This window comes from Chiloscyllium plagiosum, unplaced genomic scaffold (genome assembly GCF_037043375.1).
Source record: "Chiloscyllium plagiosum isolate Xiang-an unplaced genomic scaffold, Cpla_swu_hap1 HiC_scaffold_45, whole genome shotgun sequence".
Taxonomy (NCBI): Eukaryota; Metazoa; Chordata; class Chondrichthyes; order Orectolobiformes; family Hemiscylliidae; genus Chiloscyllium; species Chiloscyllium plagiosum.
Genome location: NW_028270183.1, coordinates 17,599,282 through 17,623,658, shown reverse-complemented (window position 1 = coordinate 17,623,658; position 24,377 = coordinate 17,599,282). Strand labels below are relative to the sequence as shown.

General features: G+C 41.3%; 1 protein-coding gene across 1 annotated transcript in view; it reads right to left on the bottom strand.

The window, feature by feature from the left end:
• The window catches only part of LOC122552356 (A-kinase anchor protein 8-like), a 31,056-nt gene extending 7,206 nt beyond the window's left edge, over window positions 1-23,850 (bottom strand). The window contains exons 1-10 of the mRNA XM_087983419.1: window positions 23,749-23,850; window positions 19,726-19,764; window positions 17,692-17,854; window positions 6,070-6,535; window positions 4,662-4,785; window positions 3,266-3,327; window positions 2,582-2,645; window positions 2,399-2,480; window positions 1,564-1,705; window positions 260-362 (exon numbers count right to left, since the gene is read on the bottom strand). Of these exons, the coding sequence (XP_087839545.1) occupies window positions 260-362; window positions 1,564-1,705; window positions 2,399-2,480; window positions 2,582-2,645; window positions 3,266-3,327; window positions 4,662-4,785; window positions 6,070-6,535; window positions 17,692-17,854; window positions 19,726-19,764; window positions 23,749-23,767 (1,264 nt within the window). The 5' untranslated portion in view covers window positions 23,768-23,850. The remainder of the gene's footprint in view (window positions 1-259; window positions 363-1,563; window positions 1,706-2,398; window positions 2,481-2,581; window positions 2,646-3,265; window positions 3,328-4,661; window positions 4,786-6,069; window positions 6,536-17,691; window positions 17,855-19,725; window positions 19,765-23,748) is intronic.
• Window positions 23,851-24,377: the final 527 nt, after the last annotated feature.

Sequence of the window (24,377 nt, the reverse complement as noted above, 5' to 3'; positions counted from 1 at the left end):
TTTATACAAAGCATGAAATGGAGGAGCAAAAGCAATTTTCCTCACATGATATGATTAGCATATGGAATTTTACAATTCAAACCATTATTGAAGTTCTGTAAGCTTCAATATTTTATATAATTCTAAAATATAAGAAACGGCAGAAAAGCTCAAGGTAGACAACAAGCTACAATTATTAATCCATTCAGCAATGACTGAAGTTTTGTGATGAAATGTATTAATCTTACTCAAAAACACATCCCAGTTTAGCAATGCTCACCATGCAAGAGGTTTTGTTCCTGGATCCTCTTTATAATTGCACTTTTATCTTCCATTGAGTCACGAAATTTCAATGTCTTCTTATTTTTGTTCAAAACATACTCCTGCAACGAAAGACCCATTAATTGCGAAAATAAATATCTTAAAACAGGCCCAATGTCAGTCTGCAAGCAGAAAGTATTTTGTGAAGCTAACATTCTGGAACTTTTCCACTCAGCAAATCACAATTTTCACTCCAGGAAAATCAAAAATTGATGATTAACAAAATAAAAGACCCCAGAATGGGTAACTGAAAACTTCCAGAGGGAAAAAGGAAGGTACTTTTAGAGGGTAAAAAGGAAGTACATTTCAAGAGTCTGTCCTTCAGATTGGATGTCTGACTGAAATGGCTAGAATCAAAAGGCTAACATTTCATGATACTGTTCACTGCCAAGCAACAGGGTAAGGAGCAGTCCCATTATCAGAAGTACAGTGAAAACAGAAAGTGACTTGGTGCAGTACATACCAGCACGATTAACTGGATCTCAGCTTTACCAGCAACAGATCATCCTTTACAGTGTCAAGGGTACGAAGGCATTGCCATTTCTAACCATTCAGTAGCAGCCTCTACTAAAGCTTTTAAGTATCAAGTTAGTTCAGTACTGCCTGTTTGTACAACAACAGAAAAGTCTAAATGCTCAGTAAAACAAAAACAGAAAATGCTGTAAATATGAAGCATTTTTGATGAGAGAAAAACATAGTTAACATTTTAGGCTGATGACCTTCCATTAGAACTGGGAAATAAAACAGAAATGTCATGGTTTCACAGGTTGGAGCAACACTGAGGGCCGAAGGGCCTGTATTGCACTGTAATGTGCTATGTTCTCTGGATGTTGAATGATTACAGAAACAGGGAACATGTCGGCAGTGGAAACAAAAGGAACATCTGTGGAAGAGTGGAAGGCAGGAGAGATGAAATGACAGAAAGAAGGATGATGGTGCAATGTAAGAGAAATTGGAAATGGGACGAGTAAAGCATAAAAGATGGGCTTATAGATGTTGCAAATGAGAAAAATAAAAAGATCATGAACAGATGGTTTCTGAAAAAAAATTGGAAGCAAAGATAATTATGAGAGTGCTGAAGGCTGGTGAGTGTCATGTCAAAAGATGAGGCTTGTGCAGGCTCTCTCATTCACTTCTTGCAACCATTCTCCAACACAAGTTGGAAACACACAATATTCCTTGCACCATTATTCACCCTTCTGTGCATTTTACACGTGCATGAGCCAAGCATTAAACAACAAGAAAAGTACATTTTTAACATACATGCAAAAACTCGGCTGTTTCCTTCGGAAGCTTAGTTCCAATGAATTTGAAGTTCTCCTTATGAAATTTACTTTCCAAGTGGGGGAAAATTTCTTCATCATCAAAGGTGCGAAACTTGCAAACTGAGCAGGCATACAATATTCTGCAATAAACATATTTTTATTGTTGAATATATAGTGTGCATCAATATTTTTACTACCTTCAATTGTAGTATTGAAACTGACCAATGCAATCCTATTACTAGACATAATTGGACTACAGACCTGATCATCATAATTGCTGGTTTAAATTAATTGCATATTTTTTCTTAATCCTGCTAGAGTTCATAAAGTCAGTTACATGCTAAAGGGCTGGGAGAATTAGAAATAAAGTACAATGAGGTCACAATTGCAACCTTGAACCATGCTTATTCAATTAAGTTGGCAACCAAACTACAAAATAAGCTTCTCACTTCCCATGTAACCACTCTGTTGCACACCACAGTGACAGCACTGAGAATGGCTTCTACTCAGGAAATGTGATCATATGGTCATGTTACCAAATGAGACTATTACTCATGTAATTACATTTCATGATAAATGAGGGCTCTTGTAACACAGTGATACTGTCCCTATCTCTGAACCAGGAGACCTGAGTTAAAGTCTCACCTGCATCAGAGGTGAGACTGAACAGATTGATAAGAAAATATCTTCATCATAAATCATATAGTAGGAAATACACTTTTAACTAAACAGTCCACCCTATAATCCAATCAATGCCAAAACTGAATCCTATTGTTCAGATGTTCAAATCAATGCAACTGCAGATATACCTATGATAAGCAACACTCCTTTACCTTTCTGTAATACGATCCCGCTGTTTCTTCCTTGGTTTCATTTTCATTTTTAGTTCATTACTTTCCTCTTGTCCCTCACCAGCTAAGCAAAAACAAAAGATTAAATGGCAGGTTATTGTATATCATAAATAAACAATCAAAATTTCACAACCTGGCCTCTTTTCTTGGAGTTAATAGTTTTACCATCTGCATCACTCTCTTTTTTCTCCTTTTCAGGGGTGTCAGTTGCATCTTTTTCCTCAAAGTTCTAAATATAGAAAAACAGTTTCAATGATACACGAACCAACAATCCCATCTGGGTTTTTTTCTTACACAAACACACTGGCTGTTATATTGACGACTGCAGTTTTAAACCAATACTTACTAAACTTGCACCAGAGCACAACGATCACGGTGATAGAAAACTACTTGCAGTGTTTTCTCTAAACTAGATGACCGTTAGGCAAAATCCCGACCAAAAAAAAAATTAGTCACACAGGGTGAGAAATGAAATAGAACCTCTAACAATATTACATTTTATTCTCTCTAACCATTACTTGAAAAATCTGTGACCATATTACAAGTGAAAAGTAGAAGAGTATTCCTCTACTTTCATAATTGAAAAATTTTAAAGGTGTTTTAATTTTCTACAAGGGAGTCCAGGTCAGCCTTTCCTCTGTGCTGTGGCCTTAAATGACATCAATTAAGGGCAATATGAAATAGTGCCAACAAGTGGTTATTGTAATAGATGTCATGTCAATTAGCAGTTCCTGAGCCTATCAGACCAAGTTTTATGCCAAATTGTAGAGACCTTTTTCTTTAGGTATACTGAAACCACTTCTTAAATTTTATCAGAATTAAACTTTTAATATTTCCAGAAATACTCACAGCACAGGAGTCACCTCGTGCAGCACCTTCAACATCATCTCCATAAACTTGCTCTTTTCCTTCTAAAATGAACAGAAAGACCAGTACTATGATGTGACGTCGTGCAAATTACATCAAATCAGTTAGTCTGCAAACTTTTTATGAATTAAATAAGGAAATTCAGTATCATGCTTAGAACACATGCATACACTAGGGCAACCCCTCCAATATAAATATTAATACATGTCTGAAAGAGAAAACTATTAGGATTATTAATGCATCAATTGGTACAACTCAGGAAGGTCCCAAAATATGCAATAATGCAAAGCAGGTTTAACATAATAACTTTGCATTGCAAAGTGATTATCAAGACAGACAGAGAGGCAGATTTTAAGGCTCATCTTAAAAGGAATAATAAGGAAGATAGCTTTCAGAAAGGTGTTTTAAAACTGAAAGACTTGGACAGGGATAGAAGAATTATAATCAGAGATCCTGGCATTGGCTGAATTAAGAGGAGCACCAATGCTCTGCAGGATGGTAGAGCCAAGATGGTGGACAGATTTGGAACAAGAGCTTGAAAACTGAAGCATTAATTAACTAGGAGGTAATGTCGACTAAAAATGATAAGCAGGATTCAGAAAGCAGTTTTGCAAGACTTCAGTGAGGGAGTCAGCTGAGACTGTGCTAGATCTCTAGGTCAACAAAGGCTCAAGAGCTTCAGCAGTAGATGTGGTTAAGCAAAGGCAGAGTTGAGTGATGTCAGCAAAGGTGACTGAAATAATGGCATCAACATGCGGTCAAAAATCAATATGTCAGAGTTAAGTTTGACACCAGGATTATAAATGAACAGTCAGTTCAGTCTCAGTCAGTTCGCAGGGATGGAATGGAATTGGTGACTAACAAATGAAGTTTATGACAGGAACAGAAGACAATGCCTTTCACCTTCCCAATATTTAGTTGGAGGAATGTGTATTAATCTAGAGTTGAAATACAAACAAGTAGTCTGACTATTGAAAAAGTGATAAAATACGCTGAATAACTGCAATGACTGAATAGGTAGAACACAAAACCAGCATAGAAGATTTGGACCAGTTTCTGAGCAGTATATGAAATAGATTTACAGAGATGGAGAAGGGAACAAGAGTGATGGTGGTGAGACAGATGATAGGTTTGGAACTGACACTGATGTCGCCAAGGCCGAGGATATGGATAAGAAGCTACCAGTTGAATATAATTCCAGAGAGGGAGAAAGATTTACTATCTCCGGACAACAGCTGGAAAGTGGATTGAGATTTGATTGATCAGGACTGGTCACACAGTTGAACAAAATCACCTAAGTTCACAATTTAGGCTCAAACTCGTTTTAAAATGTCACAAAACAACAAGGAGTGTGCAACAATTTCTTTTAAGTGGTTACCTGCTTCACTATCTGAAATATCTGACTGGTCCATTCTTGACATTTTGGAGTCTGGTTCATCATTGCTTGCGGTTGAAGGCTGCCTCTTTCGTCCAAATCCTATCTCACGGCCTCTACCTCCCCTCTGTGATGAAGATACCAGAATATTGGTCAAATTAGCTTTGGATGGATACTGTTAACTAGAAGGTCATGTGCTCTAGGTTCTGATATGATCTCTCTCTCTCTGCACTACTGTTTTCTGTATTGTTCTACACTTTAGAATGCTGTACAGGCAGACTGAACCATACAAAACAACATGTTCCACTGTATCTGGGTACATGTGATAACAATAAATCAAATCAAATGTTGGAGAACTTTATAAAAATTGTTCAAATTGCTTTTCCACCGGGCAGAAGACACGTACTGACAAACTCAAGAACAGTTTCTTCCCCCGCTGTTATAAGAACGGACCTCTCAAATATTCGAGTTGACCTTTCTCTGCACCTTCTGTATCTAACATGATATTCTGAATCCTGTTCTGTTATCTTGATGTACTTATGTAAGGTATGATTTGTCTAGTTAGCACACAAAACAATATTTTACATTGAATCTCAGTACATGTGACAATAATAAATTAAATCAGGCAAGAATCAAAGTTCTCCCTGGATTCACCTCAAGTTCTGCAGATATTAAAGCCAACGAATGAGTTTCATAGTGAAGCCAATTTGGTACAAGTCATTCTTTCAATTTCATTTTTCAAACAGATTTAATGAAACAGAAGTTTTGGTCCACTAAACCAGAAAGTAACTTTAAGTCCAAGGGTTTGTAAGAACAACTAAACAAGTTCACACCATTATACTTTCATAAACATTCACTGAAACATACAGAAACCTACTAGGAATCATTATGAAAGCTACAGCAGTTTTAACATTGAATGCTAACCCTTGCAAATTGCAAGCACACGGATTGAAATGTATCCAATGAAACAAATGCAATGCAATATCAGCAAGCCTCAAAGTACCAACCACTAGTGTGCCAAGTATGCATAGTGTCCTATGCATAAAGACACATTTGTGAAAATGCTACTCAATATTGACACATCCAACTGATCTTACATTCTGCATTCTTGCACTTTCAGCAATCATCTCATACAAGGCTGCCATTTCTTCCTAAACTGCATATTCCACTCACAGCACTCCTGTAATCCGCAGCAGCTCCATTTGTAACTTCTGATCTAGTCCATATATATGACCATTTCTATTGTTTTTAACTTTATTTTTGTATTTGACAATCAAGGTCAAGAACGGGACATATTGGAGAAATATGTCTTTTGGAGAAAATGGGAGTTTGTTAGGCTGGTTGCTGAAATTCACACAGCTAAATGCTAAAGTCTATGACACTATAATATGGGAAACTACTTTCTACTTACAATTCTGAATTGATTCCTCTCTCTCCTTCGCAGTCTGCCACCTCCAAATTGCTTTCCTACTCCCTGCATGCCGAACATCCCAAAACCAAAGGGCTGGGAGAAGAGCGAAGGGACATTCCTGGAGAGGGGAGCATAACCCCTGCCTCCATATCCTATTGACAGTTCATTCCAGTGTGCAGATAGTCGTTCAGAACTTGAATATGATGAGAATGGATTGTTCCAGAAAGGTCTGTTACTCGGAGGTCTATCTCTAGACCAGTTCTGACCCCACTGCTGGCCGGACCTGTCACGTGCTCTGTTGTAAAATTGATTCCTGCGGTTCCTTACAGAGTTGCTGAAGTGGTCAAAGCGATCTCCATAGTAATCATTACGATTAGGTCCAGATTCACTGCAATCAAAGCCAGATCTGAACAGCTCACGGTCATCCAGTGTAGACCTGGAGTCATAGGACTCGAAAGGTGCAAACCTGAAAGAGTTGCACAGCAAACAAGGAATTTGGTCAGTAGCTGCAGAGTACCAATGAACAGCCTAATAAACAGTCAGCAAAGACTGAAATTTAAACAGCAGAGGTTCAACCAAGCTAGGTGATTAGTTTAAAAAGGAATTAATATTTTCTAGTCTTTTATGAAATCAGTGTGGGATTGAATAACTTATCAGTAATAAAAACTAAATTGTTACCAATTTAAGAGCGTCATTCATGATTCTAAAACATAGACCTTTCCCAAAGCTAGCATCTGTTAAGAGCTCTGTAACCTAGAAACAAATGCACTGAACTTGTAGATTGTTCAGTGCTTGGGTATATCTGAAAATTAAGGATGGTCGATATGTGGATGGAAAACATTGTGATTTCTTCCATATTACTCTGTAGTTAAATGTTTATTGCCAAGCCAAGTGTGTTATTACACAACTACACTTAAGGAATTTCACTAGTGTAGAAGCAAGCCCAGATATACAGCCCAGAAACAGACCCTCCGGTCCAACTAGTCCATGCCGAACATAATCCCAAACTGAACCAGTCCCGCCTGCTCCTAGCCCATTTCATTCCAAACGTTTCCTATTTGTGTACTTATCTATGAATCTTTTAAACATTGTAACTACAGCTGCATCCACCACTCCCTCAGGAAGTTCACTCCACACACGCACCACCATCTGTGTAAACAATTTGCCCCTCATGTCTTTTTTTAAAATTTCTCTCTTCTCACCTTAAAAATGTCTCCTAGTCTTGAAATCCTCTAGGAGAAAGTGAGGACTGCAGATGCTGGAGATCAGAGCTGAAAATGTGTTGCTGGAAAAGCACAGGATTCCTGAAGAAGGGCTCATGCCTGAAAAGTCGATTCTCTTGCTCCTTGGATGCTGCCTGACCTGCTGCACTTTTCCAGCAACACATTTTCAGCTCTCGTCTTGAAATCCCCAACATAGGAAAATGACACCTATCATTAACCCTAACAATACTCCTCATAATCTTAGAAACTTTAATAAGGTCCCCTGTCAACCTCCTACGCTCCAGTGGAAAAAAAATCCCAGCCTATCCAGCCGATTTTTATAACCCAAACCTTCCATATCCAGCAACATCCTGGTAAATCTCTTCTGAACCCTCTCTAGATTAATAATGTCCTTCTTATAACTGGGTGACCAGAACTGGACGCAGTATTCCAGAAGAGGCTTCAGCAAAGTCCTCTACAACCTTAATATGACTCCCCAACTCTTGTACTCAAAGAACTGAGCAATAAAGGCAAGTGTATAAAATACCTTTTTAACCACCCTGGTGGTCCACGTGATGTAAACTTCAGAGAATTATGTACCTGAACCTCTAGGTCCCTCTGTTCAACAACATGACCATTAATTGTATAAGCCTTGCCCTTGTTTGTTGAACCAAAGTGCAGTATCTCGCATTTATCCAAATTGAATTCTTTCTGACATTTTGTAGCTATTTGACCCATTTAATTTAGATAAATGTGAGGTGCTGCATTTTCGAAAGCCAAATCAGCGCAGGATTTGTACACTTAATGTAAGGTCCTGGGGAGTGTTACTGAACAAAGAAACCTTGGGAGTACAGATTCATACTTCCTTGAAAGTGGCATCATAGGCAGATAAGATAGTGAAGGTGGTGTTTGGTATTCTTGCCTTTATTGGTCAGTGCATTGAGTATAGAAGTTGGGAGGTCATGGCATGGCTGTACAGGACATTGGTTAGGCCACAACTGGAATACTGCATGCAATTCTGGTCTCTCTCCTATAGGAAGGATGTTGTGAAACTTCAAAGGGTTCAAATAAAAATTTAAAAGAATGTTGCCAAGGTTGGAGAGTTTGAGCTATCGGAAGAGACTGAACAGACTTGGGCTATTTTTCCTGGAGCATCAGAGGCTGAGGGGTGACCTTATAGAGTTTATAAAACCATAAGGGCATGGATAAGGTAAATAGATAATGTCTTTTCTCCAAGTGGGGGAGTCAAAGACTAGAGGGCATAGGTTTAAGGTGAGAGGGGAAAGCTATAAAAGGGACCTAAGGGGCAACATTTTCATGCAGAGGGTGGTACCTGTATGGAATGAGCTATCAGAGGAAGTGGTGGAGACTGGTACAATTACAACATTTAAAAGGCATCTGGATGCATATTGAATACGAAGTGGGTGGGCCAAATGCTGGCAAATGGGACTAAACTTATTTAGGCTATCTGGTCAGCATGGACGAGTTGGACCGAAGGGTCTGTTTCTGTGCTGTACATCTCTATGACTCTATCTGATCAAGGTCCCTTTGTATTCTTAGAAAACTGACTTCACTGTCTACTGTCTACTATGCCACCACTTTTGGTGTTGTCCACAAACTTAATAACCATGCCTTCTACATTCTCATCCAAATCATTTGTATAAATGACAAACAAAACAGGACCCAGAACCAATCCTTGGGGAATACCGCTGGTGCCAGGCCTCCAACCTGAAAGACAACCATCTACTCTGTCTCCTGCCATTAAGCCAATTATGTATCCAATCACCCTGACGTAACTTCACTAATTAGTCTACCATCTGGAACCTTGTCAAAGCCTTTACTAAAGACCAGTTGAACAACATCTTCCCTCACCAATCCTTTTGGTAACTTCCCCAAAAAACTCAAATGAGTTGTGAGACACAATTTTCCTCACACGAAACTGTAATGATGGGAACCAAGTGGACATCATTCTTGAGGTCCTTGATTGGTATTTTTAACCTGGGCCAATCAGGAGGCACTGGCTGACCAATATTAACAGGAGATGTGAAGGGCAGTGTTTGACACTGGCCACCCGGGTGTTTTCCTATCTTCCTGGTGGTGGAAATTGAATAAAGATTGGTGCACTTTGTGTCTTCCACTGTGTCTCACACCTGCACACACACACCATGGGTGCTGGGGATAAAATAAGCACTACCGCACTTAGGTGGTAGTGTGGGGGTTAAAAAAAAAAAATTCCCTCCTGTGTATTATTTAAAAAAAAAAACAATTAACAGGAGATGCTGGCCACCCGGGTGTTTTTCCTATCTTCCTGGTGGTGGAAATTGAATAAAGATTCGTGCACTTTGTGTCTCTCACTGTGTCTCACACCTGCACACACACACCATGGGTGCTGGGGATAAAATAAGCACTACCGAATTTAGGTAGTAGTGTGGGGGTTAAAAGAGAAAAAAAAATAAACAGGAGTGCCTCCCTCCAACTAAAAAAAAAGAAAAAAAGGAGTGTTAAGGGCAGTGCTTGTCAGAAAAAAAAAATTAACAGGAGATGATTTGAATAAAGATTCATGCACTTTGTGTCTTTCACTGTGTCTCACACCTGCACACACACACCATGGGTGCTGGGGAAAAAATAAGCACTACCGCACTTAGGTGGTAGTGTGGGAGTAAGAAAAAAAAAGAAAAAAACAAAAAAAAAAATTAACAGGAGATGAGAGCCCGGGTGTCCTTGGAGAAGGAGCACGCGGTGTCCACCAACACCCTGGAGTTGTTCAGGGAGAGGTGGGCACCGCAGGGAGTGGAGTGCATCATTTCTCCCTCCAACTCTATTTTGATTTAGTCCCTACCCTCCCCTTCACTGTTTTGATCACACAGCACTGCCCTTTGATGTGAAGGGCAGTGTTTGTCACTGGCCACCCGGGTGTTTTCCTGTCTTCCTGGTGGTGGAAATCGAATAAAGATTCGTGCACTTTGTGTCTTCCACTGTGTCTCCCACCTGCACACACACACCTTGGGTGCTGGGGATAAAATAAGCACTACCGAAAAAAAAAAATTAACAGGAGATGAGAGCCCGGGTGTCCTTGGAGAAGGAGCACGCGGTGTCCACCAACACCCTGGAGTTGTTCAGGGAGAGGTGGGCGCCGCAGGGAGTGGAGTGCATCATTTCTCCCTCCAACTCTATTTTGATTTAGTCCCTACCCTCCCCTTCACTGTTTTGATCACACAGCACTGCCCTTTGATGTGAAGGGCAGTGTTTGTCACTGGCCACCCGGGTGTTTTCCTATCTTCCTGGTGGTGGAAATTGAATAAAGATTGGTGCATTTTGTGTCTTCCACTGTGTCTCACACCTGCACACACACACCATGGGTGCTGGGGATAAAATAAGCACTACCGCACTTAGGTGGTAGTGTGGGGGTTAAAAAAAAGAAAGGGGAAAAAGAAAAAAAAATAAATAAAAAATAAACAACAAATTCTCCTGAAAAAAAAAAGAAAAAAAAAACATTAACAGGAGATGAGAGCCCGGGTGTCCTTGGAGAAGGAGCACGCGGTGTCCACCAACACCCTAGAGTTGTTCAGGGAGAGGTGGGCACCGCAGGGAGTGGAGTGCATCATTTCTCCCTCCAACTCTATTTTGATTTAGTCCCTACCCTCCCCTTCACTGTTTTGATCACACAGCACTGCCCTTTGATGTGAAGGGCAGTGTTTGTCACTGGCCACCCGGGTGTTTTCCTGTCTTCCTGGTGGTGGAAATCGAATAAAGATTCGTGCACTTTGTGTCTTCCACTGTGTCTCACACCTGCACACACACACACCTTGGGTGCTGGGGATAAAATAAGCACTACCGAAAAAAAAAAAATTAACAGGAGATGAGAGCCCGGGTGTCCTTGGAGAAGGAGCACGCGGTGTCCACCAACACACTGGAGTTGTTCAGGGAGAGGTGGGCGCCGCAGGGAGTGGAGTGCATCATTTCTCCCTCCAACTCTATTTTGATTTAGTCCCTACCCTCCCCTTCACTGTTTTGATCACACAGCACTGCCCTTTGATGTGAAGGGCAGTGTTTGTCACTGGCCACCCGGGTGTTTTCCTATCTTCCTGGTGGTGGAGTTTGAATAAAGATTGGTGCATTTTGTGTCTTCCACTGTGTCTCACACCTGCACACACACACCATGGGTGCTGGGGATAAAATAAGCACTACCGCACTTAGGTGGTAGTGTGGGGGTTAAAAAAAAGAAAGGGGAAAAAGAAAAAAAAATAAATAAAAAATAAACAACAAATTCTCCTGAAAAAAAAAAGAAAAAAAAAACATTAACAGGAGATGAGAGCCCGGGTGTCCTTGGAGAAGGAGCACGCGGTGTCCACCAACACCCTGGAGTTGTTCAGGGAGAGGTGGGCGCCGCAGGGAGTGGAGTGCATTATTTCTCCCTCCAACTCTATTTTGATTTAGTCCCTACCCTCCCCTTCACTGTTTTGATCACACAGCACTGCCCTTTGATGTGAAGGGCAGTGTTTGTCACTGGCCACCCGGGTGTTTTCCTATCGTCCTGGTGGTGGAAATTGAATAAAGATTGGTGCACTTTGTGTCTTCCACTGTGTCTCACACCTGCACACACACACACCATGGGTGCTGGGGAAAAAAAATAATAAGCACTACCGCAGTTAGGTGGTAGTGTGGGGGTTAAAGGAAAAAAAATAATAAAAAAAAGATTAACAAAAAAAAGGAAAAAAAAAAATTAACAGGAGATGAGAGCCCGGGTGTCCTTGGAGAAGGAGCACGCGGTGTCCACCAACACCCTGGAGTTGTTCAGGGAGAGGTGGGCGCCGCAGGGAGTGGAGTGCATTATTTCTCCCTCCAATTCTATTTTGATTTAGTCCCTACCCTCCCCTTCACTGTTTTGATCACACAGCACTGCCCTTTGATGTGAAGGGCAATGTTTGTCACTGGCCACCCGGGTGTTTTCCTATCTTCCTGGTGGTGGAAATTGAATAAAGATTCGTGCACTTTGTGTCTTCCACTGTGTCTCACACCTGCACACACACACCATGGGTGCTGGGGAAAAAAAATAAGCACTACCGCAGTTAGGTGAAAAAAAAATTAACAGGAGATGAGAGCCCGGGTGTCCTTGGAGAAGGAGCACGCGGTGTCCACCAACACCCTGGAGTTGTTCAGGGAGAGGTGGGCGCCGCAGGGAGTGGAGTGCATTATTTCTCCCTCCAATTCTATTTTGATTTAGTCCCTACCCTCCCCTTCACTGTTTTGATCACATAGCACTGCCCTTTGATGTGAAGGGCAGTGTTTGTCACTGGCCACCCGGGTGTTTTCCGATCTTCCTGGTGGTGGAAATTGAATAAAGATTCGTGCACTTTGTGTCTTTCACTGTGTCTCACACCTGCACACACACACACCATGGGTGCTGGGAAAAAAAAAAATATAATAAGCACTACCGCACTTAGGTGGTAGTGTGGGGGTTAAAAAGAAAAAATAAATAAATAGGGATTCACACAGCACTGCCCTTTGATGTGAAGGGCAGTGTTTGTCACTGGCCACCCGGGTGTTTGCCTAATAAAATTAACAGGAGATGAGAGCCCGGGTGTCCTTGGAGAAGGAGTACGCGGTGTCCACCAACACCCTGGAGTTGTTCAGGGAGAGGTGTGCGCCGCAGGGAGTGGAGTGCATCATTTCTCCCTCCAACTCTATTTTGAATTAGTCCCTACCCTCCCCTTCACTGTTTTGATCACACAGCACTGTCCTTTGATGTGATGGGCAGTGTTTGTCACTGGCCACCCGGGTGTTTTCCTATCTTCCTGGTGGTGGAGTTTGAATAAAGATTGGTGCACTTTGTGTCTTTCACTGTGTCTCACACCTGCACACACACACCATGGGTGCTGGGGATAAAATAAGCACTACCGCACTTAGGTGGTAGTATGGGGGTTAAAATTTAAAAAAATATTAACAGGAGATGAGAGCCCGGGTGTCCTTGGAGAAGGAGCACGCGGTGTCCACCAACACCCTGGAGTTGTTCAGGGAGAGGTGGGCTCCGCAGGGAGTGGAGTGCATCATTTCTCCCTCCAACTCTATTTTGATTTAGTCCCTCCCCTCCGCTTCACTGTTTTGATCACACAGCACTGCCCTTTGAGATGTGAAGGACAGTGATTGTCACTGGCCACTCGGGTGTTTTCCTATCTTCCTGGTGGTGGAAATTGAATAAAGATTTGTGCACTTTGTGTCTTTAAAAAAAAAGAAAAAAAAAGAATAAAAAGAAATTTTAAAAAAAAGAAAAACAACAAAAAAAAATTAACAGGAGATGTAGAATCTGTAAATTACAGATCTGTAAATTTAGAATTAGAGTGACAAAACTGGATTATACCCACCGGAAGATAAAGTGAAGCGAGAAGTGGTGCTGACATGCAATACTTCCCTGTACGGTACTGGGGTCGTGTTGGCCCACCAGTGGCCCAACCAAGGAACACTGGATGACGTATGCTTCCCAGACTTTGGCTGATACTGAACACAAATATGCCCAGATAGAGAAGGAAGGTTTAGCAGTTACCTTTAATGTGAGAAGGTTCCACCAGTACCTTTATAGACTGGAATCTGTCATAGTAGCAGAGCACAAAGCCCTGCTAGGACTACTGAAGGAATATAAGATGGTGCTGCTCATAGCTTAACCTGGCAAAATTCAGTTGTGTGCCCTTATTCTTAAGTTCAAGTTAGAACACCATCCGGGTAGCCAAGTGGCTAATGAGGATGCTTTGAGCTGCCTCCCACTGACAGATACTCCACTGATGATGCCTGCCCTGGAACAGTATGTTTGGTTTTAAACTTCCTGGACACCCTTCCAGTCAACGCTGACAATATCCGACTGTGAACACAAAAAGATCCTGTCCTAACAAAACTAAAACAGCTGGTGGTAATGGGGAAGACAGAAAGGCCATCGCAACCAGAACGGAAACCTTTCTGAACTCAGCAAAACCAGATCACTGTAGAGGATCATACTACTATAGGGAGCAAGAGTAATTGTCCTGAGTAAAGGTCACTGCCAAACACTGGCCGGACTTCACGAGGATCATCCAGGGGCTTCCAAGATGAAGATGCTAGCAAGGAGCTACGTCTGATAGCCAGGCTTGGATGCTAACATAGTTGCATTGGTGGGACAGTGCACAGAGTGCCAACAAGGACAAAAATTACCACTAGTGGCAGCTGCTAATTCGTGGGAATGACTGGGTAAACCCTGAACGCAGTTACATGTCAACTATGCCGGTCCTTCATGGGCTCAATGTTCCTGGACATCATGGATGCCCATTCAAAAGCGACAAGCATCGTCCACGATACACGGATTCCCAGAAGTACTGGTCATGCACAATTGAACATCATTCACCAGCAGGGAGTTTGAGTATTTCCTGAAGTTGAACGGCATTCAACACATAAGGACAGCTCCATATCATCTATCATCCATTGGTCTGACAGAAAGAACAGTCCAAATGTTGAAGGCAGGTTTGAAGAAGCAGCCTAAAGCATAATTGATACCAAACTGTCCCAGTTCCTGTTTGATGATAGGACCACTCCTCACACAACAACAACTTAGTTTAACAGAGTTGCTGATGGGGAAAAGACTCTGAATCAGGTTAAACCCAATATTCCCAAACCTGGGGGAGGAGAACGAAACGACAGCAAGAATGCCATTTCCAGCCACATACCTCCTCTAAGTGAGAGAGACAGGGGACAATTCAAGGGACAAAGTTTGGTACTGGAACCACAGAAATGGCCCTGTATCGGTACGAGGCAAGGTTAATGTGAGGTCAGGTCCAATGACTTACAAAGTTCAGGTAGGTGAGGCGGCTCTGACAAACATGTGGATCACCTGAAAGCTGTTACATCGCAAATGGGGCAGGAGCAAAACACACCTGGCCCCTCCAAACAACCAGAAAGCCTCAGAAACCATAGATTCTCCCCTCCATCGAATGTCAAGGAAACTTTGGAGTCCAAGATGGAAGCAGCCTTGATATCATTACCACTGGAAGAGGAAAAGAAACTCTCTCAAGATGCTTCAGACGCAAATGATGGGCTACTGTCCAGTACATGCCACCTGTGTCAGAGTTTGAATCAGAGGAACTGGACCTGGGGCAAAAACATCACAGATCCACAATGCCTTTCGGAAGGAACCTCCAGGATGTTAGCCCAACGACAGTGAAGGAATGGCAATATATTTCCAAGTCAGGATGGTGAGTGGTTTGGAGGGGAACTTGCAGATTGAGGTGTTGTGATATTAAAGAGTTAACTTACTCTGCTGACCTGCAGGAAATTGGATGTCTCGAGGCTAGAGTGGGATGCCTCTGACTTGCAGGTAGATTGTAAGGAAATCATATTCCCATCTCTTGGCATTCAGAGCCATTTGCATGGCCATTTCCTAGTTATTCAAAAGCCATTTACATTGTCATCTACTACTATTTTCACCCCTATTCAGAAATCAAAAAAACATTATAGTTGGAATTCTGACAACTCCCTGTGGTTAAAAAAACACAATTCACTCCAGATCAGGCCATTACAGGATGATTTGCAATACATTGTTTCTGGAGGTGAGGTGGTCACTGCATTGTGTCTTGAGTGGCATCTGACTGTGAGAGAGTGCCAGGGGGTTGTCTTCTGAGCATTACTGACTGTGATGTAAAGATTTTGTATAAAGGAACGTCTGTTTCCTTTGTACAGAGAGCTTCCCTGGACACGCTTTGCAACCATGGCGAAGAGTGTTTAGGGTTTCTCCAAAGCTTGTATTATACTGTGCTTAATAAAATTTTGCTTGTTCACAAAAGTTGGCATGCTGCAGTTGCATCAAGTGTGTAAAGAACCTCAGAAAGAAAAAGCTTAACAGTGTCCCCATGTATCTGCTGCCTTGTCCTTTTAGATGGAAGTGGTCATTCATTTTGATCATGCTGTCCCAGGATCTTGGGTGAATTTCTGTAGTGCACTTTGTAACTAGGATACTGTGCTGTGACTCAGCATTGGTGGTGGAGGGAGTGGATGCTTCTGAATTTGGTGCCAATCCACCAAGCTGATTTGTCCTGTTGGGGCTGCACCCATCTAGCCAAGTAGGGAGTATTCCATCACAATCCTGACCTGTGCTTCGTAGATGGTGGACAGATTTTTGAGGAGTCAGGAGGGGAGTTATTTACTTCATAATTCCTAGACTCTGACCTGCTCTTGGAGCCACTACGTTAATCCAGTTGAGTTTCTGGTCATTAGTAACATTAAGGATATGGATAGTGGGGGAATTCAGTGATGGTAACACCATTGAATATCAAGGGACAGTGGTTAGATTATGTCTTATTTGAAGGAGATGCCTACTGGAATTATGACTCGACCATTAATCCAGAGACCCAGGTAATGTTCTGGGGCCCCAGGTTTGAATCCCACCGATGAATTTGAATTTTAAAAAACTGAGCATTACCAGTCTAATGAATGCATAAATCCACTGTCAAATGTTGGAAAAGCCCATGTGGTTCATTAATGTTCTTTAGGGAAGGAAACTGCCATCCTTACCTGGTTTGGCATATATGTAACTCCGGACCCATAATAACTTGATTGATTCTTAACTGCCCTCTCGTCAATTAGGGATGGGAAATAAATGGGGCGAGCCAGTAATGCTCTCATCCCATGAATTAATAAAGGAAAAGATAATCATTGGCTGGCATTTGTGGTATGAATATTCCTGTGATTACCATAAATATGTATCAAGCTACATTATACCTTCCAACATACTGAGAGTCAATGGTGAACAATAAGGAGAGGTTGCTAACTTGATTCTCCAACTGAGAGAAGCAATTTAGATCAGAAACACTCTCTTGGTCATTACTTTGTGATAAATCTAAAATTATGTCTATTAAATGTTATGCCATTTAAAGTTCTTTAACAATAATGCTAGCGTTCTTCATATTTGGACAATAAAAAACCCACTGCAATCAAGAAAGTACTCCTCCAGAACCAATTAGAAACAACAAATTGCAGACCTTACAATCAGAATAAACATCTTGATCAAATTATGCCAAGACAAAAGGAAAGCCATTCTGTTGCTATAACCTCCACAAGGACTGAATTAAATAAATAGTCAGTAGTACATGAATAGAGTTCTTGTAGTGCAGTGGTAGAGCTCCTATTTCTGAGCTAGAAAACCAGGTTCAAGTCCAATCTGGTCAAGAACTGTGTCATTACATGTCCGAACAGGTTGGTTAAGTACTGCTAGGACATGTTGAGAGTGAATGCAACATTATATTCACAGCAGAATGTCAAGAGACAAAACATAAGTGTCTCCGTGAACATACAATCTTTAATGCTAGTTCAAGGTCTAATCTAAATTGTTCAAAACAATAAAAAAAATCTTAGTCTCCCAAATGGCACAGAGTGGTCAAGCTGCTTTTGAAGCCCCGATAGATACCTTTCCTGATCATCACCTTCATTGCGAGAAAGGAGATCTAATTGTTGGTTAATTTTAGCTACAATGGATTCAGAAGTCTGGTTGCCCTTGTACGAGTCCCAGGATTTACCACTGTAGCCATAACTGGATCCAGAACCATGCCCACAACTGTAGTCATCATAACCTGAAGAGAGCAGATAAATTGCAATAACATTATCAGTGTTATTATTGAAACAACCACATATGCAAGTTCTTAAACTGTTTTGAGACTCTTAATATTGGAAATGGTTCCTACACCCCCTATAGAGAAACAGATGAAGTTGGAGAAATTGAGTTACCTACAGCAGATGAATAACAGCTAAACACCGTGGGCGGCACGGTGGCAGTGGTTAGCACTGTTACCTCACAGCGCCAGAGACCCGGGTTCAATTCCTGCCTCAGGCAACTGTCTGTGTGGAGTTTGCACATTCTACCAGTGTCTGCGTGAGTTTCCTCCAGGTGCTCTGGTTTCCTCCCACAGTCCAAAATTGTGCAGGTTAGGTGAATTGGCCATGCTAAATTGCCCGTAGTGTTAGTGTCAAGGAATGGGTCTGGGTGGGTTGCTCTTCGGAGGGTCGGTGTGGACTTGTTGGGCCAAAAGGCCAGTTTCCACACTGTAAGTAATCGAATCATAAAATATTATTGTAGAAGTGAAGAGTATGTAAATAATCCACATATAGCAAGTGAAAAAGACAACAGCCTTTTTTTTAAAGCATATCTTCACACACTTTTTTCCCTTTTGGGGAATAACTGTGAGGTGAAAGGAGGACTCCCAGACTGATTATAAACTGTTGTACCATGTCATGAACATTCTTTCAACAAAGACAAGTTTTGTGGTGTGGAATTTAAAGAGTTATATCTGGCCCAGATTGAAGGATGCAACCCACTGCAGACCTCCGATGTTGTGTGTGATCTAGGAACCAATGTTTTTTCTCTATATTTCAGCTTAGCTTTTCTTCAAAGAATGAACCTCAAATAATTTGGAAAAACCATATCTTTATTTTGATTTTAATCCTGCAATAATGCCTCATTGTGATGCAAGACAGGAGAACCACAACTGCAATAACACAATGTTCTGAGTCCAGCAAATAGACGAGAATTTTAAATGCGATAGGTGGAAGGACATGCAGGTCCTTGGCCTCCTCCATCGCCAGACCATGGCAACACGACGCCTGGAGGAAGAGCGCCTCATCTTCCGCTTAGGAACCCTCCAACCACAAGGGATGAATGCAGATTTCTCCACCTTCCTCATTTCTCTTCCCCCCACCTTATCTCAGTCCCAACCCTCAGACTCAGCACTGCCTTCTTGACCTGCAATCTTCTTCCCGACCTCTCCGCCCCCAACCCCTTTCCAGCCTATCACCCTCACCTTAACCTCCTTCCACCTATCGCATTCCCAACGCCCCTTCCCCAAGTCCCTCCCCCCTACCTTTTATCTTAGCCTGCTTGGCACACCCTCCTCATTCCTGAAGAAGGGCTTATGCCAGAAATGTCGATTCTCCTGCTCCTTTGATGCTGCCTGACCTGCTGCGCTTTTCCAGCAACATACTTTTCAGCTCTGATCTCCAGCATCTGCAGTCCTCACTTTCTCCTAGAGAATTTTAAATCTCTACACCTGCCATCAAGGGCTGAAGGACCTGTGCTGCACTGTAATGTTCTCTCCTAAACCAGCAACTACAGTCTGTGGTTCTGACCTCTTCACTTCTTGACAAGTTTGTTCCAGTTGCAGGCTAAGAAATATGTGCATTACCACTCTTCATACAGCACACGAATGTCACATGAAGAACTGTCAGATTTCACACTGAACTATAAAAGGATACAGAGCAAGGACAAACAACTGTAGAGGATAACAATTAGTGGGAGGTTTTCTATTCTAAAGCTTACTGAGCTATTTTATGTAGCTGTCAGGTTTACAATCACTCCTTGTTGAGTCAAATCAAGTTCCAAAGCTTGGACAGTAAGACCAGCCAAATCATCCATCCAATCCCCACCATTAAGCACCTCTAACATTTTTACCTTCACCAGAAGATTCTGTGTTCCAATTTCCATATGAGCCTGCAAAATAAGACTATAATGTCATATTGTAATTGGAAAAAAAAAGACTACCAGTACAAAGTACATTGTGAAACAGAATATCAAACCAAATTCCATTATAATCTGCAGCAATGCAGAACAGTAATAATACTCTCAACCAAGTGAAAAACTTTGCGAGTTCCAAACACCACTCCAAACTCTTCAGCGCATAGTCTAAGGTGATATTTTACTTCAGTGCTTGCTTAGCACAGCATTGTAGACACCATCTCAAGTGAAGTTAAATACTATAATAGTACAGTCTGAAGGAGAGCTGATTTCAGGTACAAAGAAAGCAAGTAAGTCAATTTTGATGCAATTTCCCAAAATTCTCAGATTTGGAAAAATTGAAGAAAGCATTACATCTCCTACAGGATAATGCTAAATCAGTCTACTTAGTCACACTAAAAAAAAGTGCCTCACCTAACCTAGAAATAGAGAATTTGCTACATAAGTGATTTCATTGATTACTATGGCATCAAGATTGTGTTTATGTATGGTATGGTACAATACCAAAACCAAATGATTTGATAAGAATCTGTGTGGATGTAACTCACTTATACAAAGCAACGGTTTACGAAATTCACTGAATGGCTTCAATGGATGAAAGTCTAACAAAACTAGTCCAGAGTCCTATTCACCAAGCTAGATGCTAACAATGGATTTGGCAATTACTTGCAGATGTAAACTCCAGAAAATTAAGTACATTTATTACATCCTTTTGGCATAATTGTTTTAACAGATTACCTTCGCTAATTGCATTCGCTCCAGAAATGTTTCAGAGAATGATATCCAATTCGCTGGAAAGCATCAACGGTGTAATATGCCACGTGGATTTCATACTAATACATGGATCCACAAAAGAGGAACATAGCCAAAGAGTTACAAGTGGCGAAGTCCAACAGAATGCAGGTCTAAAACTGAATGAGACATGCAAGTTTTCAAAACCTAACATTATCCAAGCTACTGAAATCACAGTAGATCCAAAAAAAAAAAATGCCAGCAGAGAATTCCCACCACCTAGGAACATTACAGTACTTAAAAGAATCCTTGGGATGGTGAATCATGTGGGAAGGTTTCTACTTTACCTGCAGAGATTAATGAGACTTTCAACTAGAGCTTAACATTGGCCACACAAGGGTATTTGATAAAATCAAGTAACTCCTGTTCTCCTTATAAATTTTATGATGTAATAATTTACTTTACCAACCATAGCAACAACTGATTCATCTTTAAACAAGGTTGGGCAGTGCCCTTCCTTGTGCTGAAACATGGAAAACATTGACCAGTCTACTATGGCGGTAGATCACTAACGAGATTAAACAGTGTATATCATTAATAAGAAAGTAGTTTTTGCAACAACAGTAGTGTGTGGAGAAAAAAAAATCAGATTATGTGATGGTCTTAGTTTTAATTTTGAAATATAACTATAAACCATTGCTCACACTTTCGAACACAAAACCTATGACCAAGTTGCTGCCCATATTTCAGCAGTTTAGATTAAGGCTCACAAAGTAATGTATTTAAGGCAGGTAGGTATCAATCAGCAGTCACACTGTCAAGATACCATTAAATTGAACAGAAGATCTGGAATTCATTGAAGTTGGCACCCACTCATCAGAAGTTAATAAACATTGACCAGCTACTAAAGCTGCAAATGATATGAGATGCAGAACACATCTGAATCCAGAAATATTGTCTGGAAGCTGCCAGATTATGAACCAACAATCCAAAACATAACAATAATTTGCATACTGTAAACACCTCATTGTTATGGATGATGATTTGCTAATCTTCAAAGAGAGCTTGGCAATACCAAGAGGTCTTTAACTTGACATTCTTCAAAAAAATTCATCAAGCATGTCTGAGAACTTTAAAGTGTTGTGCAAGTAATAATCAATCTGGTCAGATATCATTCACTGCATAAAGGAAATATTTATCATCTGTATTGTGGTGTAAACACCCAAAAGGAAAAAGAGCCACTAAAATCTCTATTGTTTCCATTAAAGGTCAGGGGAACATCTGGGAATGGATTTATTCAAGTTCAAAGCGAAGATCTTCATTATTATGGTAGAGTATTACTTCAGGTGCATTGAAGTCAATCGTCTGCATAACTGCATTGGCAGTAATAAAATCACTCAAGAGAATCTACTCAATGTATAGAAATTACGACAGTGTAATATCAAATAGGAGTCCAAAGTTTGGAAATGACAAATTTTTAAGAGATTATGATTTACATGAATATTTTATTCATGCTATCAATTCACCTCACTAACCTCAAGCAAATGGAGAAGCTGCGCAAGGAGCAGAAATAATACAAGCATCACAGAATGGGTCATCACATTTAGAATCACTGATAGACAGAAAATTGAAAACATGACTTCCAACTACGTCTCAGATGTTGAAACATCTCATCATTGAAAATGACAAGAAGAATGAAGTAGCAGGAAGAAGAGCAAAGTGAAAACCAAGTTTGAAACTTCCATAAAAGACATGGAGAGAAGTGTTACCAGAGCTGCAGACTGTATAGATATTAAATCAACAGAGAGAAAGAAAGATCATAGCAAAAACAAAAAGACACAATCAAAATCATTTTTGACAGGAATAGATTCTGGGAGTGAAATCATAATGCACTGATTAATCGAACAAGATTTAAGCAGAAACTTGGAAGAGGAGGAATAAAGTTCCACAACCACTCAGGAGAGGAACATTCACACTGACGGGAAAAGAGCACAGAACATTCTTGGCCTCAGAATGAGATTAGAAACAGATCCGGAAATTCTTTGCTTTTTTTCTTAAATTGAACCTTTAAAAAATTATAAACAATTAAGGTAATTGAGTACCAGAATATTTAATTATTAAAATCAACATATTTAAAATGTTTAAAGGTAAATAAATTAGAAGGGAAAAGTTGTTTTATTTCCTACAACATAATAATAGGATGCTTTAATTAAACTTCGCAGCCACGTTAACACTGCTTGCTACTTTGATACAAACTTAAGGAAAAAACATGATAAAGCCTGTCTTGCTAATAATGTTCTTCTCATCATTTGGTTATGTACATTAAAGAAGGAAGGGAGAACAAAATAAAGTGAAAAGAGAACCTCACGCTTGAATTTTAAGCGTGACAATGCTATCAAACTACAAGTCGTATGACAAGTTAGAAACTTGCGGAGGGACACAAACCAGCAGATAAACAGCTTATTCTCATCTACAAAGGAGCTTAGTTGAGAGCTCACAGCAGAAGCTAAGGGAGCGCGGCAAGTATATCGGGGTAAGAGGACGACTGGCCAATGTGAGCGCGCGAATGGGGCGTGGTTGGGGGTGTGTGTGTGAGAGAATGTCAGCGATGCACGTGGGCCAGAGTCGGACCGTTTCCAATGAGGCGCCATTTTGTGGGGTCGAGAAAACGAAAACGCGAACAGTGAAAACAATATCCGGGGAGCGCGCAGCAGTTAGCCTGTAATCGAGTTTCACTTTAGATTTTATGGTGGAGGGGAAATTTTCATCTGTACTTCAGTAACCGACCGCTTGAAAAAATGTGGCGCAACAATATACAACTCCTATTTTTAATGCAGGAAAACAGGGCAAAAAAAAGTGATTCCACGGCGCATGTCCAGTAGCGATCGAGCAACTCAACCCAGAACCCCAAGATTGAGCGACACCGACCGTGACCAATCACACCACAGGCCCGCCCAAAACAAAGGTCCGCCGGCCAATCGGATATCGTGGGCGGGGTTACCGGCTGCAGCAGGTTGCGTTGTTTTTCCTTTCGTTTATGAAAACCAGTTTCGGTGGCTGTGGCTTTTTAATCTTTTCTGGGAGGAGGAGCAAAGGGGACCAATTTATAGAAAACGGTCAATCGCCGTGTCACGATGTAATGCACATTGCCTTTCTTTATTTTCATTTATCTTAAAATAAATGAAGGCGATCACGATGCGCCTATCGCCCCAAACTTGCTTGACTGACCTGAATAACGACCGTCCATTTCGCCCCGGCTTCTGTCAAAACAAGTCTCCCCAGTCAACGGCGGTCTAACCGGATGTATCGCCCATCCACCGCTGAATGGCCGAGGTCCAGGAATATGGGCGGGGTCACAGTGGGAGAGCGGCTCTCGAGTAGTCAGTGCCCATGTCACTCAAAGACAGTCCCTCCTTGACGACGGTTGCCATGAGGGGCGTCCAGGGCTCGCGCACGCTCCCGTGTTCAGTTGGAGCTTTCAAGACGAGCGGCGTCACCCTGCCCGCTCCCCCCAAAACTTGTTTAAAACAAGCACAGACAATGTTGGAGAAAGTCAGCAGGTCCTGGAGGCATCCGCGGACAGAAAAACACAGTTAAGATTTTGGGTCCGGTGACCCTTCGAAACCTCTCAATGGTTTCTTTTTTGTTTTAATTGTCCTGTTTCGTGAGAAAGAACAAAACATTAATTTAACTCATTTCTCTTCGTACAGGACAATTTTGTTTTGTAAGAGTGGGGAATGGGCACGGGAGTTCATCCCCCTTGAGCCAGTCTGGAACAGCTAACCTCAGTAGCGGGTTCATCCAGCTTCTAGTCTGTGCAGAGTGAATTCCGTTCATGTATGATTTGGAAGCGGGTA